This window comes from Naegleria lovaniensis (genome assembly GCF_003324165.1).
Source record: "Naegleria lovaniensis strain ATCC 30569 chromosome Unknown tig004, whole genome shotgun sequence".
NCBI classification, from domain to species: domain Eukaryota; phylum Heterolobosea; class Eutetramitea; order Acrasida; family Naegleriidae; genus Naegleria; species Naegleria lovaniensis.
The window spans coordinates 600,212-617,696 of NW_025407826.1; the positions used below are offsets into that span (position 1 = coordinate 600,212).

Sequence of the window (17,485 nt, forward strand, 5' to 3'; positions counted from 1 at the left end):
CAACCAGAAAAAATAACTCGAATTTAATTTTCGCTGTTTGGCGTTTACGGATTACACTCAACTGCAGTCCCGAACATTGGTTTCCTATTGGTAACCGGTCTTCATCAAAACAGCGCATCTTTGTGAATACGTAGAGATATTTATTGTCGCAATTATTAATTCCATTCCGATCATTATTGAAAAACCAACAGCAGCAACATGGAAAGATTACTTGAATTGCAACTCGTTTCTAAAGTTTGCAAAGAACTAGAAACAAATATTGGATCGGGAGAAAAGGCTCTTGCTGAATTTGTAATTTATTTGGCAAGAGAAGAATCCAAGAACGTTGATGATTTTTACAACAAATTAATTGACAATGATGCGGAATTACCAAGAGATTTTGTAGAAAGATTGTATGCAATGATACATAGAATGTCCAATTCTAAATTAGCTTCATCATCTGGTAATTCTAGCAGTGCAGATGGCAAATTCACGAGTGCTGGTCAATTCTCGGTGAGCTCACTCGTTAAATCGGAAGAGAAAGTATCTGGAGATGGCTTATCGGATAACAAACAAAAAGAGGCTGTTACAGTCTCATCGGACCAAATTAACGATCGATTACATTCATTTGATAAGAGCATTAAAGAAGAAATGGAAAATAATTTAAGAAGGAAATTGGAATTGACGAAAAAATTCCCAAGTTTATGTTTACCTGACAAATCAACAGTATATAGCTCGGCGAATGAAAAAACACCCAGTGACAAGAAGGATACATTTGACAGGAAAGATACCAGTCAGCTCGACAGATATGACTCCAAAAGTCAATTCAGCGACAAATCTTTAGATTCTCGCAGTAGTCGTTTTTCTAATGACGACAGAAATAGAAACGCTCCAGGGTCGTCGTCTTCAGCTGACGGCTCATCATCTAGACGCAATGCTAAGAGAGAATATACAGATACCATAGAAGTCAATCAGATTTATAAGGCTCGAGTTTCTGGTATCAAAAATTATGGTTTCTTTGCTAGACTTGAGGAGACGATTGATGGTGTGATTGTACGTGGAAATAAGGATGGTCTATGCCACATTAGTGAAATCAGTAATGAAAAAAAAGTAACCAAAGTTGACGACGTGGTCTCCCGAAATGACATTGTTTTCGTTAAGGTCATTGTTGCTACCGAGTCCAGAGTATCCCTCTCGATGAAAGAAGTAGACCAACAAACAGGAAAGGACCTATTTCCAAGGAGAGCCCTCGCAAAGAATATGGGAGTACCAAGTCGTGAAGAAGAATCCAAGCTCTTAACTCATCACTCTGGCATTTCTCCAGCATTCTTAGATACCAGCAAAGACGCGAGAAGACCAGTGAAAAAGCAGAACCCCTACGATATGTGGGAAGAAAAACAACTGAGAGCTTCTGGAATGGCAAGCGAAGGTGGTGTAATTAATGAAGAAACAGGAGAAATCAATTATGACGAAGTGGAAGAGGATGTTGAAATTGAATTGAGTGAGAAGGAACCCAAGTTTTTGAGTGGACAAACCATGAAGGGAGGAATGGCCTACTCACCCGTACGTCTCACTCAAGTCAGAGACGGTACTTTGGCCAGAATTGCCGAAAAACAATTGGAATTTGCACAAGAACGTCGAGAAATTAAGGAAGAGCAAAAAGCAAAACTGCAAGGAGACATGGCAGATCTTGAAGCAGACGATCCCCTTTCAGAATACTATAGACGTATCAATGAAGCCACTGACTTTTCAGGAATGAAAGGATTTGCTGGTCAGGGAGCTCCAGATTGGAGAAAAACAGCCATCAGTGGTGTTGCTCAACGAACCTCTGCATCAACCATCAAGCAACAACGAGAGAGTTTACCAGTTTACTCGCTACGAAATGAGCTCATTACCTCTATTAGAGACAATCAAATACTCATTGTTATTGGAGAAACAGGTTCAGGAAAAACAACACAAATTACACAATACATTGCAGAGGCTGGAATTAATGGTAACAAGATGATTGCATGTACTCAACCTCGTCGAGTGGCTGCAATTTCCGTTGCAAGACGTGTTGCCGAAGAATTTGGTTGTAAATTGGGCCAAGAAGTGGGTTATACCATCCGTTTCGAAGATTGTACCTCACCAGATACTGTTCTCAAATACATGACCGATGGTATGTTATTGAGAGAGGCGCTTCTGGATCCTCTTTTAGAAAAGTACTCGGTCATCATGTTGGACGAAGCTCACGAACGTAACTTACATACTGACGTTCTCTTTGCACTTCTCAAAAAACTCACTCAAAAACGAAAGGACCTCAAATTAATTGTGACCAGTGCCACTTTGGATGCAGAAAAATTCTCCACTTACTTTTACACTTGTCCCATCTTTACCATTCCTGGACGAACCTATCCTGTTGAAATTTTGTACACTAAGGAGCCTGAAGAAGATTATTTGGATGCCACTCTCATCACTGTCATGCAAATTCACTTGACCGAACCAGCAGGTGACATTCTCGTATTTTTGACAGGTCAAGAAGAAATTGATACAGCGTGTCAAATTCTATACGAACGAATGAAAGCACTTGGTAGTGATGTTCCAGAATTGGTCATTTTACCCATCTATGCTGCCCTTCCTTCCGAAATGCAAACCAAAATTTTCGAACCTGCTCCTGTGGGTGGCAGAAAAGTGGTCATTGCTACCAACATTGCTGAGACATCCATTACGATTGATGGTATTTTCTATGTGGTTGATCCTGGATTTGTGAAACAAAATATTTACAATCCAAAGACAGGTATGGATCAATTGACTGTTGTGCCAATTTCACAAGCTGCTGCTCGTCAAAGAGCTGGTCGAGCTGGTCGTACAGGTCCTGGAAAGTGTTATCGTCTCTATACCGAAGAGGCCTATAAGAGTGAAATGTTACCAAACACAGTTCCTGAAATTCAGAGAACCAACTTGGCCAATACTGTTCTCACACTCAAGGCCATGGGTATCAATGACTTGTTAAATTTCGATTTTATGGATCCACCTCCACCACAATCACTCATTGCTGCCATGGAACAATTGTTCAGTTTGGGAGCTCTCGATGATGATGGTCTTTTGACCAAAATGGGAAGAAAAATGGCAGAATTTCCACTCGAACCACAAATGGCCAAAACTCTTATTGCCTCAGTAGACCTTAAATGTTCAGATGAGGTATTGACCATTGTGTCCATGCTTTCTGTACAGGGTATCTTTTATAGACCTCGAGATAAGCAACAACAAGCTGATCAGAAAAAGTCACGCTTCTTCCAGCCTGAAGGTGACCATTTGACATTACTTTCCGTGTATCAAGCTTGGGAGCGAAGTAATTACAGTATACCATGGTGTTTTGAAAACTTTATTCAAGCAAGATCTATGAAACGAGCACAAGATATTCGAAAACAGCTGTTAACGATTATGGATCGATACAAATTGAATGTCATTTCGTGTGGAAAGAATTATACCAAAGTTAGAAAGGCAATTACTAGTGGCTTTTTTGCTCACGCTTCAAAGAAAGATCCACAAGAGGGTTACAGAACTTTGGTAGAGAATCAACCTGTGTATATACATCCTGGAAGTGCTATTTTCCACAGAAATCCAGAATGGGTAATTTATCACACGCTCTTATTGACATCTAAAGAGTATATGCGTGATGTGATTACGATTGAACCCAAATGGTTGATTGAGTTGGCTCCTAATTTTTATAAGGTTCATGATCCAGCACATTTATCAAAAAGAAAACGTCAAGAAAAGATTGAACCTCTTTTCAACAAGTACGGTGACGATCCATTACAGTTATTAAAACGAACAAAGAGGTAAACAAATGTTGTAAAAGAATAAATCATGAACTTGTGCTAACAACAGGAGTCACCTCAAACAAACAAAAAATGGACACATTGCTGAGCGTGACTTTGCTGGTACCTCTTTCCACTCTTTGTTTGTGCATGTTCATGGATGCCATGTCGTTTCACACGACGGTCACATCACGTTTGCAAAGAATTCAAAATATTTTCAAACTACTCACAGAATTAAATTATCGGAAGAGAACACTCACGTTCAAGGATCGGAATATTTGTAAGCTTCATTGTACTGAATACTAATTTAACACAAATATTCACTATTTTTATGAATATATTTTATCATTTCATTTTGTTGGATTTTGCTCAAAATCAAAACACCAATATTTGTGTTAATCATGATGAAACAATTTTAAATTTTGCGAAAAGATGCCATTGATGAAGAAACTAGAAAAGCAGTTTTACTTTGTAGAAATATTTTACAATTTCTACAGTATGAACCAGCTTCGAATGTAAAATGTACTCAGATTACATTTGATGAAAAATCAACACTAGATCAACCTAGGGCCATTACATTATTTCATTGACCAAACAAACTCTCAAACTCATCCTCTAAAATATTCTCAGATTCAGAGACCATGTTAAATGATGCGAAAAACGAGTCGGAATTGGCGGTGCCACTGGTTCCATTCACAGTTGGAATTTCATCAAATATTTCAGCAATAGTGCTGTTTTCAATTGTAGAAGCATCAAATCCAGGACATTGAATTGCAGAAATTCCCAATTCATCAATACAATCAATTTCCTGTGAGACACTTCTCTTGATATTGAAAGGTGTTCCATTATAGATAATTCTCTCAACCTCTGTCTTTTTATCCTTAAGTGCCACAATAAATACAAGTGGTCGATCATGATTAATGTCTCTAAACGAGATGGCATATTCTACATGGAGGGACATTAATGAAGCTTGAATATTGAAATTACAACAATTGACAACATTGGTGTCAATCCATTGCTCTCCTGCAAATGTCAACTCTTGTTGAGTGTGGAAATCAAGAATTTTGAAACAAATATCATGATTCTCAGACAATTGTGTTGGAACGTCTACGTAGAGCAAGAATTGTTCATTGGGTGACAACTCTTTAGGGAATGCAAAATTTGGAAATTTGGACAAGTCCACAGTAATGCTCTGATGAAATACTGTCACAATAATCCATTGTTTGAGTTGATCGAATAGTGTTGGTGGATGTGCTGCCTTTTCTTTCATGACATTTTGTAATGGAATGGATGAGGACTTGGAACGTTTTCGTGAGCTTTCTGCTTGTGGTTGGCCAACTTCAGAGGTAGCATTTTCATCATCGTCATCATCTTCCATTTCATTCTCATCGTCGTTTTTCTTTCTCTTTTTGATGGTAGACGTTGAGGTGCTGTCAGATGAGGCTGCTTCATGGTTGTTGGACAAGTCTAACACATCACTACTCTCTTCCAAGTCATGATTAGCAGTTTCACATGATGAATGAATGTCAATGTACATGGTGACAAGTTTTTCCTTCTTGCATTTCAGTAAAGCATTGTAGTAAATGTCGCCCTTTGCCTTATTTTTCTTCTTGTTGGCCAAAATTTCAAAAATTGCAATAATGTTCGAGTTCGCTGAATCTGTGGAGGGAGAAGCATGTTGTGGCAGACCATTCCTGTGACCATTTCCCATAAACTTGGTCGTTGCAGAAAGATCCTTTCCTCGTATCTTCATCTCCACATGTGGTTGCGTGTTCTTTTTTTTAGGTGAAGCTTTTTTCTTGGAAGCCTTCGAAAGCGACTCGTTGTCATCCTTTGTTTCTTCCTCGAGTTGAAATTCCAAGTCTGAAAGACTATAATATTTACTTGGCAGTACCAATAACAAGTAATAGTAGCAATCCGTTCCAATTTTACATGTCGATTTTTCTGACAATTTGGAAAGTTGCGATCCAACATTGGGAGACTGAGTATGAATGCTCTGTGGATTGGCCAATCGATGCCAAGGTTGTTCCGAGGTCAAATGATTGCCCTTCTTTCTTGGTGGGAAACCTTTCTTGATAAATACATGAATACTATTCGCCGTTTGTTCCATCTCAGTCATGGAGCTCAAACTTCCTGGACTTTCAACCATGGATGGTTGTTGTTGAGATGGTACTTGGAGATGATTGGGAGTAGTTGTATTCAACCGCGCCTGCTGCTTGTTTGGAGAAATCAAGACCGTAGTAGGATCCGAGTTGCTACCAACACCACCACCCACCACAGAAGCACCTCCTCCTGCTCCTGTTCCTCGAATATGATTCGGAGTAAGATTCCCATTGGCCATCAAGAGTTGTTGCAACAAGGCTGCAGCTGCATTCGGGTCATTATTTTTTGCCGCCATCAAACACGCTTGTTGTAAATGAGAAGGCGCGCTCCATTCTGTGCATGGCATTGGAGTCGAACCACCAGAAAGGGTAGTAGTGTTCGGATTGGGTGAAGTTGTATGTGAGGATGGAGGTTGAGAAGTAGGACCATTCATTACACTATTATGATTACCACTATTATTGGCCATCATTAGGATGGAGAGTGCTTGTTGAGTCTGTGGCTGCTGCTGTTGTTGCTGTGAAGAAGATGAACAAACAGCCATGACTTGAGCCAATTGTTGTTGAAATTGAGAAACATCCAATAGTGGTGGTGGCGGTGTCGCTTGAGAACAAAGTGTTGGCGAGGAATGATGATGATTGGACGACATGGAGAATCCTCCTTGTTGTAATGGTGATGCATGTTGAAGAAGGTTCGAGGATGATGAATTGTTGTTATTGGTTCCACTACCAGTATTCGAAGAAGAGGACGGTGGTTCATTCATCATGAGTCGCATCATTTGCATGACGAGATTTGAGTCAACCATCATGGAACTTTGATTATTGAGGACTGATGATGCAGACGAATGATTCAATATCAAAGAATTGTTGATTGTACTATTGTTACTAGTATGGTCAGCTCCTGGAGTGGCGTTGTTGTTGTTGTTGTTGTCCATGAGAAGCATGGTGAGCGATTGATGATTGTTGTTGGTATTCATAGTTGAGAATAGGCAAAGTTGTGTTTGAGGAATGATTCTTGTTGATGAATTCTACTACTTCACAATTTTGTGTAATATAGTATCGTTTCTGCCTGCTACTACTGTGGATGCGACGACACTTGTGTGGGTACAATTAATACTACACGCAGCAAGGATGGAAATACAACACGAATCAATAATTTGATTTCAATTTGTGCTTGGGAAAATCAATGAAATACACGATGGCAAACTGTGATGAATACAAGGAAGTCTTTGACGACACAACAAGTGATTCAATGATTGTTGTGTTGCTAGTAAGTGATAAAATTCTTCTTCCGATTAATTGCAGGCGCCAAATACCTCCTTGGTGTGGTAGGTGACAAGTGACTTTTTTTTGGTATTTTTCCACCATACAACTTCAGTGCCTTAGTCTGTAGATCGTTTGGAGGGCATTTGTATGAACATAGGGTTCGCTGAGTTGCTGAATATGCCACTTAATTTCCTCAAATGGAAGAATTGCAATGAGGTGTTAAAGTCAAAATTGGTTTTTGAAGTCGGTTTAAATGTGTGGCATGGAATGACCTGTTGTAGTGATCAACAACATTATTTTGGAAATGTGTTGAACTCTGGTCTCGTAGTGAATACATGTATTGAAAAAGCTTGTTTATAAAAGACGTTATGGTATTTTACAACTCACCTTTAGGGTACACGTGTAGCATAATGTGACAAGTGGTTGTATTTCTTGACCATGAAGGTCAGTCAACAAGGCGCCTAAAGAATCTGGCATGAGAATCCTCCCGATGATGTTCCATTGGTAGGTAAAGAGGTGCTTCGACGAGCTCGTTTGTTTTGTGATGGTGGCGTTTGCATGGGAGAAAACGCAGCTGAGGTACCTGCAGGTGAAGTTGTTTGCATGCTTAGATTTGCGGCATTGGGTGTAGTTGGATAATTTTCATCGTCACCACCATCGCTCGAGGTGATAGATTTTCTCTTCTTGAGAGTTTCTTGCTCCTTTTCGCTAAGTTGTGATAATGTTGGAAGAATGTGACCTTCTTTTGCTTGATAGTAGCTCATTACGGACACACCCTTCTCGAATACGAGAGTTTTTAGTCCTTGATTGTGACAATTCATAACGTCCATCACATCCCTGTTGCAGTAATCTCCTGATGCCTTGTTTGTTAACTTCACCCAGCAATATCTAGCATTTATCCAAAATATCTTAATCATACCATACTTGTAAAAAGCTTCTTTGATATGTTCATTAGTTACTTCTTGCGACAGACCTGTTAACAAAAACACGTCAGATCTGTCTTCGAGTGGGTTGGGTTTCAAAAGTTTGAAATTGTGATCACAGTTCATGACATTGATAATGTTGACCATTTCCTTAATATGGGATAAATCGGCAACTCCGTGGAAAATTTTGTTTCGATTGGTACCAATGATTTGACTAATTTTCATGAATACAAAACCTGTCATAAAGGCGTCAAATGCTGCAACATGGTCAAAGTCTTTAATTCCTTCATAAAATTCGTCAAAGTTCTCAAATCTGGGTCCCCCAGCATCGGTTCTGTGCAACGTGTAGTCGAAGACTGTTCGTAGAGAAGTGTCTCTAACTAATGCTGATGAGATTTGTGGGTAGGTTTCACAGATATATTTGGTGTCAATTACACTATATTTACAAATATAAAACAACGAAAAAATAAAGCATGTGTGAAATGTCATTTCAACCATGAAAACAAGTACACTTACTTTTCAAAATTTTCTCTCACAATTGCCTTAAATTCTTCCGACGATGCAGGAAGGGGCTTGATGAATTTATGAACGACATGCATCATGTCCAACATCGCATTGTGTCCAATTAGAATTAAATGTTTGTGTTTTGTAAGCTCTCGAATGACTCTAGAAAATCCAAGTTCTTGACTCACTGCCTCTTCAATTTCTCTATTAATTCTTTCTTCTGTTGTTTCGCTGCCGACTCTTGTGACACGGATAAATGATAGTCTTTTGTTGCCTGTGTTGATGGTATTTAGTACAAGTTTGCCTTCATATCTGTTTGTTAAAGGTACCATTAATAACATTATTGATGTTATATAGATATATTTCTGCAAAGAATTAAAACTTACAAAGATCCCAATTCCTCAAATAAGAATTTTCGTTCAAACCCATTACAAGGATCAAGGTCGATCTCTGCATCGGTAGAGTTAGCTACCCAATCGGCGACTCTTTCTTTACAATTTTCCAAAAACTCTCGTTGTTCAGGTGTCAAACGGCTACTGTCAATTTTTTCGCCTCTATCGTTAGGTCTTCTTCTCGTTCCAGACCCTGTTGCTTTGCTTTTAACAATTCTTGTAATGTTTTCTCTTGTGGTTGTCTCTTCGATCTCATTCATGTAGGTAATACCATGAGCGATAACCTTATTAAGATCCATCTTGTTCTGAACTAAAAATTGAAGGCAAGTATTTTGACAAGAGAAGACACTAGAGCTTCGAGAGGGAGCTTTGAAAAGATAAAAGTTATATGGCCTTGCTGTGACTTTAGGAGATGCAGCAGTTGGAGAAGTCTTTTTGGCCAGTGAACTTTTCAACATTTGTCGTAAGCGTTCCGTTTCGTCTTGAATATTAGAAAATTCATCCTCAGGTTTTTCAACAAACCATAGGCAAAGACCAAATTGAACCACTTCGAATTGAGATGCACTATCTCTTAACTTTAAATATCTGTCTTCAATTGTATCGATGGGCATGATTTTGTGTTCCTCGCTACGAATTGATGGAAGTTTGCAGAATAACATTTTAAAAACGAGAAGAAAGTTATATGAACTTACTCTAATTCCAAGCCAGTCATTTCAAGATCGAAGCTAATAAACGATGTCTTGGGCAGCAATTCTTTGATTTCAGCTAATTTTTCTTCAAAATTAATTTTTGTAACATCAATAATGGAAGGAGATTTCTTTGTGAGGGCTGTAGTTACAGGTTTAATACATTGAGCCGATTCCGAAGTGATGGCTAGCGCCTTATCTTCATCATCATTAGTTCCTACTATATCAGCATTTGAATCAGAGGATGATACTGTAATTGTATTTTCCACTCCTGATGATGATGGAGTTGAATTATCTTCTTCCGCGGAAACAGCAGGAGTTGGTGTTGAAGTTTCCAATTCATCGGTTTTATCAATTTCGTTATTGCCAGAATTTAAGTCTTGCTTTGATGATGCAAAGGGATGTTCGACCAATCCGTCATATGATGATGAGCCTTGCTGTTCTTGTTGTTCCGTGCTCTCATCCATCATTTTATTATCGTCTTCGTTTAATGGCATTTTTTCAATCAACAACGAATGCGACTTCATTTCGACAAAAAGAATAATCATTTAACATCTCTAATCATACAGTGATTTGGTGGTTTCATAGATATCATCTTGATGAAATTATTCATTGTCAAGAAAAAATTGGTTTTTCAAAAGTTCAATGTGTTTGTTGATTTTTTGAGTGCAGGAGTTCAAAAAAAATTCAAACGCTAATCATCACCTCTGCCATCACTTCAAATCACTTCTAAATTTTCATCCCCACAATATAACTCAACAACATGGTCAACACCAAGAGGCTCCTAAAGGAGATTGAAACAAAAAAGAAGATCACCGATGTGAAATTCTTTAAAGACGATGATAAGAGTAGCAAATCTCGGGATACAAACACATTCAACAGCAGTAACATGAATATAGCCTCTAAAAACTATGGTGTTCTTGTCTATGATTTGGAAGGTAAAAAATCTCTCTCGGAGATTGTTCAAAACTCCAAACTCAAAGCAAAATACAATAGTGAGGCCAAAAATTATTTCAATTTAATTGATGACTTGGAATTTCCGACAGCATGTAACAATATTTGTTTAGCTGCAGATGAGAATCACTTGTGGGCTTCTGGTATTTATAAACCACAAGTGAGATGTTTTACTTTGGATGATTTAACCATGAAATTTAAGAGACATGTGGATTATGAAATTCTTAAATTGTGTCCACTTACTTCAGATTACAAAAAGATGGCAACTTTGTGTGTAGATCGATATATTGAAATTCATGCTCAATGGGGAAGCTATTATCGATTTAGAATTCCAAAATATGGGCGAGACATTACATATCATGATTATAGTGCAGAGCTGGTCATGGTAGGATCAAGTAATGAAATTTATCGATTCAATCTTGAACAAGGAATGTTTAGGAAACCAACTCTTAGCTACTCGAATGCAGAAGCTATTAACACTGTGAAAATTAATCCTGTTCATCAACTTTTTGGTCTTGGATGTGATAATGGATTTGTGGAATGCATGGATCCTCGCTCTAAGAAAATTATTGGATGTATTGATGCCCATGACTCTATTAACACCATGCTTGGATCTGCTTCTTCGTGGGATTCTTCTTCGCGAGCTGTGACAGCATTCGAATTTGATAGTGATGGAATTGGTTTTGCTGTTGGTACACACTCTGGAAAGGTTGGACTCTTTGATTTGCGAAAGAAAGGTGCTGTTTTTGTAAAGGACCACCATACTGATTTACCAATCGTTAAAATTGCATATCACGACACTTCAAAGAATATTTTCTCAGCAGACACTCAAGTGGTGAAAATTTGGGACAAATCCAATGGAAACAATTATACCAATTTGGAACTCACAGCCAAGATTAACGATTTTTGTATCATTCCACACAGTGGTATGGTATTAGTGGGAGGAGAACGTTCCAAGATCAAACCTTTCTATATTCCAAGTTTAGGTCCTGCTCCAAAATGGTGTGCATTTGTCGACCAAATTACAGAAGAACTCGAAGATTTCAAGAAGAATACTGTCTATCAAGATTTCAAATTCCTTACATTGGAAGAAGTTCAAGAGTATGTTTTTATTTCTTTAACGTTATTCACAGATTTAACCTCATGCCAATTTATTTGTTGCATTTCACACTGCATCATTATGAACTTGAAACAGTCTTGGCTTGGAAGATTTATTTGGAACAGATCTATTACGGCCCTACATGCATGGTTTCTTCATTAAGATGTCTCTGTACCGAAGAGCTCTCGAGTATAGTGACCAAAAATCAGATCAAATTTCTGCTTCAGAAATTCTCACTCCCGGTCAAGTGGATAGCATGTCTGAAGAGAGACTCAAAGAAGAACGTGTGAAGGCTCTTGTCGACTTTATTACGCAAGAAGATGGCGAACAAGAAACCTCACAACAACAAACAAAGAAACCACAAATTGCTGCTGTCGACGATGACCGATTTAAAGAAATGCTTGACAATCCTGATTTTGCTGTAGAAGTCTCGGAAAAGAAGAAGAAATTCGAGGAGAGAAAAGCCAAAAGAAGAGAAGTATTTGACACCTCGAGTCATAGACGAGACAAAAAGGCAGAACGAGAGCAAGAAGACTCTATTGGAATTTATGGTATTGAGTCTGCTCAATCCCTCAATTACAATGATCATGCTGACTTTTTAGATTTTGGAACTAAGAACAAGAATGAACGAAACATGTCATTCCATTCACGATTAAACCGTAAAGGAGAGAATGAAGAGGCCAATGACAAAGATGATGGAGGTAATAAGAGAAAGAGACGAGGAGGTAGTGGCGATAAAAGATCCAAGCACGTTAAAAAGTACTAATTAGTAGAACCAATAAAAAAGTAGAATTGAAAGTTTTAACTGTTTTACCTAATATCCAAATATGTTCGCCACTTCTTCGTAATCCACACTTCTCTATGATTGTTTGCAGCGTCAAGTTCCATCACAACGTTATTTGTTGTTGTCAACAGAACCCTTATCAAAATTGATGATAACACGATCGTGACAAGTTGACCATCAACGGGCAATCAAAAATCTTCAAAGATCCACTCAAACGATCGCTCTCTCATCAAGTCACTTGCTCTTTTTTCGAGCCGTTGTTTCTAATTTTGAAAGACATGACGTTTTTTACAAATTGATTTTTTCAAACAAATACTTCAAATATTCAAAAAAAAGTCGCTAACTTGTTCTTCGCTCATCTCACAAGAATCGCAAGGAGTTTTCTGTTGCCATTGTTATTATTAGTCATCACCGACGAGTACTCACGCAAAACTCCTATTGCCGTGAATTGTTGTGTTCTTTAAGAATCATCCGTGAAGCAAACAACAACTTGTTCAGATTGATTTTTCAAATTATTATAACCAAATCCGAGCACTCAGCAATACATTCCATGAATCTGTAGTAAAAGGCTCTTTGAAAAACGGAAAATAGACCATCAGCATCCAATAGTAATTTCCTAAATTTTATATACGTACACTACAAACAACAACGTATCAGTTTTTCTTAACGCACTTTGTACTCCTCTTTCCAACCGGTGCTTTCATTTTCGTGGTGTTTGTAGGAAATAGTCCATATATTTTCATTCTTTTCAACTGCGAGTATTAATACTTTGAAGACTCTCTCTTCCATCTTGTAGAAAGCACTAACAATAATCACTATGGTTTTATCCTTCTCCGGCAGCAGCAGCAACGGGATACCCATACCGTCATCCTCTACAACTTCACCCACCTCTCCAAGAGGAATACCTTCCAACACCATCACTTCCTCACCCAACAACAATAACTCTAGCCCAATTCCCATTCCCAACTCGAGTAATTCTCTCTTCACTAAACGAAAAACATCTAATGCCAAATATAAGCCATCCAATCTTAGTATTTCATCAGTGCGGGACGGCAAGGTTTCAAGAACACCCAAACAATTTGAAATTCCGCAAGAATTCTACATGTATTCATCATCAGTGCCGAATCCAACCACTTCACGACCTTCTTCAGTTTCTTCATCATCCATGATGTATGGCATGTCAGCAGATGAGTCATCATCATCCCATCAACAACCTCCTCAACATCATCACCATTCTAGTAAATCTCTCTCGTTTGCTAACATGAACCGTCATCAGCAAGATTTACCATTCTCTCCTCCTTCCACCTCATCAGCCATGATGATCAACACATCAACCATTTCAAGAGGACAACACGGAATGCATTCGGTTTCCTCCTCCTTTTCAAACTCGTCATCTTTATATGCCACTCCTCACTCTGCTTCGTCGTCTGGTTTTCATCATCCTCATCAACACCACCATCACTCATTTTCTCAACAACATTTTCCACCCAGTTCGTTGGGACATAATCACTACACTTCAGGCTATTTCAATCCTCACAGTTATGGTGATAGCAGTAGTGTTTGTTATTCACTGAGCAGTAGTGTGGATTCTACATGTTCGTTTGCAAGTCAATGTTGCAGTCCCAACGGAGGGTCGTTCATTCCCTATGACAAATTAAACAGAAAATTTAGAAAAATTAAACCATTGGGAGAGGGTTCATCGAGCACAGTTTCGCTGGTACAACAAGAGAGCACTGGTCTGCACTTTGCTGAGAAGATTATTGAACATTATGAAGAACGAGAATCCATTGTAAAGAATGAAGTTAAATTTCTGTCCATTTGCAAACCATGTCCAAACGTTGTGACGCTTTATGACTGCTTTCAGAAAGGCAATTCTATACACTTAATTTTAGAATACATGGAAGGAAATTCGATAGATATCATTGCTAAAAAATACAGTAAACTGTCAAGAAAGCAACGACAAGCAATTGAGGAAGATTTGGACGCACCCTTACCAGCACATCTCTCACCAATGACCTATGAAGATTGCGGTGACTCAGAATTAATTACTTATGACGACGATTTGGATGACTTGAATGGAAACGATATCATGGAAGATGAAATGTTTCCCATGACAGATGTGAATAGTAAGGCAGATAAACAATCAAAGAGACATTCTTCCACTCGCAGAAGGCTATTCGCAGAAGATACTACAGATAGCGCTAAAAACAGTGCTAGTGACCGCAGCCGAGGCATTCCTGAAGAGATTCTGGGATTAATGGTTGTTCAAGTTATAAGAGCACTTTGCTTCTTGGATGAACATAACGTGATTCACTCCGACATTAAGCCCAGTAACATTCTTCTAAACAAGAGAGGCGAGGTAAAATTGACAGATTTTGGACTTTCAACCTACGCAGACGTTGCACACAATAGACTAGGATCATTTGCCTACATGAGTCCAGAGAAGTTACAACACGGAAAGCATAGTCACAAATCTGACGTATATTCGTTGGGCGTTTCCATATTGGAATTATCGAAATGCAAATTCCCATTTTCCGAAAGTGGTTTTCACATGCACGAGATTCAAACCCTTGATGTGGAAAAATTTGTTGGAGATTCACATTCATATGATTTTAAAGATTTTGTGAAGAAGTGTATTCAAATTGATCCTTCTTCCAGACTTTGTGCTTCTGAATTATTGCAACACGAATGGATGCAACCTTTCAAGAATTTAGATAATGACATTGTTTGTTCCAAGATTGCAAATTGGTACAATAAATTGTTTGCTTGAAAGGTTTTCCTTAAACTATTCGTTGGTACTTTAATTGAGCTCGTCATGGTTGTTTGAAATTTTAATTATTTTACAATGAATTGGATGGTTAAATTATTGAGGTATGACAACTCAGCAGTTGATTAATAATCATCCTCCCTAACCCATTTGACTAACTTTTTTTCCTGAGCCGAATAATACTTGATGAGTCTAATCTTTTTGCAATGATTGACAATTTGATTTTCGAGTTGAGTGGTGTTCATGGGTTGCCTTATATCAAAAACGTCGAGTTCTCTCAAAGAATTTGAGCGAATGATCATGTTACTGTCAAAAGCTCCATTCGATAAGTTCAATCTTTTCAAATGTTTGAAACTTTCAATGTCCTTCGTGAGCAATTTACACATCGAAGGTCCCATCATGGATTTGTTTCCAGAAAGATCCAAAGTTCTCAAATTCGGAAAAAGAAAATGCCACGAGCAATAATGAAATAAATCATTATCGGCCAAGCTTAATTCACGCAACGAAGAATAATACGGGGCAGTCAATTTTCCATTCTTGTGCATTTCCACAAACATGGATCTCAATTGAAAATACAATTCCTGAATGGTCTCTTGACTCAACTGACAATCAATCAGTTTGAATGACTTTAAATGATTGTTAAATGTGAAAAATGGCAACACCACAAAATGAATGTAATAATTCGCTTGATTCGAGCAATTTGAAAAAGTCACTGATTGTATGTATGGAATGTAGAAATAATTTCGAACTTGATAAAATTGAATTGAAAATCGATGTTTCGATCGAGTCGAGTCCTGTGGAGTGGTCACATCTGAACCATCTTGTTGTTCATTGTCTTCTAAAATGGATATTTCATTCGTGTTGTTGATAGGTTCTTCAATTTTCTTTCGAATTTGAATGGCAATTTGTGAAGAACCAAGAGATTTCGATCTTCTTCGTTGTTGTTGTTGTTGATTACCATTATTATTCATCATTCCAAGCATATTCATTGATTGTTGTTGTTGTTGTTGTTGATATTCATTACTAATTCTTTTCACACTTTTCACAACATGTCTTAAATGTTTTGGTAAATGTGAATGCAATGAAAGAGCATTGGATTGCTGTCTGGAATTCCATACATTTGATTCTTCTGTAAAATCTCCCAATAGTAGTGTTGACGTCTGATTCGCATGATTGCCAAGTAAATGTTCAAATGAATTTGGACTTGCTGTGAGCATGCTTAAAAAATCATCGTCATAGGAAATTCTCAATCTTCGACAAGAAGAGCGAGGTGACAACATGGCATTCATGAGAATTGAGGAAGAAGGTTGTTGTTGTTGTTGAAAGGATGATGAAGAATGTGTGAAAGATTGTGAATGTTCTTGTACTCGAAAAGAACTTGTTGAGCTCAATAATTGTGAATTGGATGATGGATGAATAGGATTGGATGAGTTGGCATGTGACGTCGTGAAAATGCTACGATTCGTATTGGTTGTGTTCTGAGAGTAATGATGGTCATGTCCTGTTCGATCATGACTCGGCGAATTCCAATCTTGTTGAGTATTCGTATTATTATGAGTATTCGTATTAATATTAGTATTGCTATTATTCAAAAATATGGAATTATAACTCGCACTCGAATAATCTCTATAAAACGAATTATATAGAGCCAACATTTGATCAAATCCAATAAATTTCAAATGAGCATAAAAATCAAAAAGAAACAATCTCTGATTTCTTTCCTTTTCAAAAACTCCAAATAATTTTGACATGACATTATGTAATGAAAATGGAATGGATTTTGTGAGAGAGGCAGAAGAAGGTGAAATGGAACGTTTGTGAAGAGAGGCAGAAGAGGAGGATTTTTTTACAGGATGGAGAGTGGAAGAGGTATCATTGGAAGAAGATATGGTCGAATGGTTGGTAGCATTGGTGCTGGATGAGAAGACGGTGAAGGGTGAGGTAGTGTCACTTGTCAATTCTTTTAAGTTAGACATGCTACTTGCTGTTTCTTCATAGAGTAACATTTTTTCATATAGATCACTGTAATGTGCTGTTTCAATTAATTTCTTCGAATAGAAAATAATTTCTGGGAATTTAATAAATGTTAAAATGTATAAAATAACATCAAATGGTAATTTCTTAAAATCATCAAAATCTATATATTCGGAATATAATTTGTTGTAGACTGTAATCATGTTTTTTGTCGGAGCAACAAACATTCCATGATCGTAGTAATAGATGTGTTGCATT

The 17,485-nt window shown here is 37.8% G+C and overlaps 6 protein-coding genes across 6 annotated transcripts; 3 read left to right on the top strand and 3 right to left on the bottom strand.

Annotated features, from left to right (window-relative positions):
• Positions 1-198: 198 nt before the first annotated feature.
• On the top strand, positions 199-3,804 carry C9374_011488 (uncharacterized protein; the record flags this gene model as incomplete). The annotated part of the gene is made up of 1 exon (XM_044687148.1): positions 199-3,804. The coding sequence occupies one exon, from the start codon at positions 199-201 to the stop codon at positions 3,802-3,804; it is 3,606 nt and encodes a 1,201-aa protein (XP_044554657.1).
• A 558-nt stretch (positions 3,805-4,362) lies between these two features.
• On the bottom strand, positions 4,363-6,855 carry C9374_011489 (uncharacterized protein; the record flags this gene model as incomplete). The annotated part of the gene is made up of 1 exon (XM_044687150.1): positions 4,363-6,855. The coding sequence occupies one exon, from the start codon at positions 6,853-6,855 to the stop codon at positions 4,363-4,365; it is 2,493 nt and encodes an 830-aa protein (XP_044554658.1).
• Positions 6,856-7,605: 750 nt separating this feature from the next.
• On the bottom strand, positions 7,606-10,146 carry C9374_011490 (uncharacterized protein; the record flags this gene model as incomplete). Its single annotated transcript, XM_044687151.1, has 4 exons — positions 7,606-8,503; positions 8,584-8,883; positions 8,958-9,590; positions 9,656-10,146. 4 exons carry the CDS (start codon positions 10,144-10,146, stop codon positions 7,606-7,608), a joined length of 2,322 nt encoding a protein of 773 aa, XP_044554659.1.
• A 266-nt stretch (positions 10,147-10,412) lies between these two features.
• C9374_011491 (uncharacterized protein) lies at positions 10,413-12,468 on the top strand (the record flags this gene model as incomplete). Its single annotated transcript, XM_044687152.1, has 2 exons — positions 10,413-11,704; positions 11,799-12,468. The coding sequence occupies 2 exons, from the start codon at positions 10,413-10,415 to the stop codon at positions 12,466-12,468; spliced, it is 1,962 nt and encodes a 653-aa protein (XP_044554660.1).
• An 835-nt stretch (positions 12,469-13,303) lies between these two features.
• C9374_011492 (uncharacterized protein) lies at positions 13,304-15,256 on the top strand (the record flags this gene model as incomplete). Its single annotated transcript, XM_044687153.1, has 1 exon — positions 13,304-15,256. The coding sequence occupies one exon, from the start codon at positions 13,304-13,306 to the stop codon at positions 15,254-15,256; it is 1,953 nt and encodes a 650-aa protein (XP_044554661.1).
• A 122-nt stretch (positions 15,257-15,378) lies between these two features.
• Positions 15,379-17,484, bottom strand: C9374_011493 (uncharacterized protein; the record flags this gene model as incomplete). Its single annotated transcript, XM_044687154.1, has 1 exon — positions 15,379-17,484. The coding sequence occupies one exon, from the start codon at positions 17,482-17,484 to the stop codon at positions 15,379-15,381; it is 2,106 nt and encodes a 701-aa protein (XP_044554662.1).
• Between the last annotated feature and the right edge of the window lies 1 nt (position 17,485).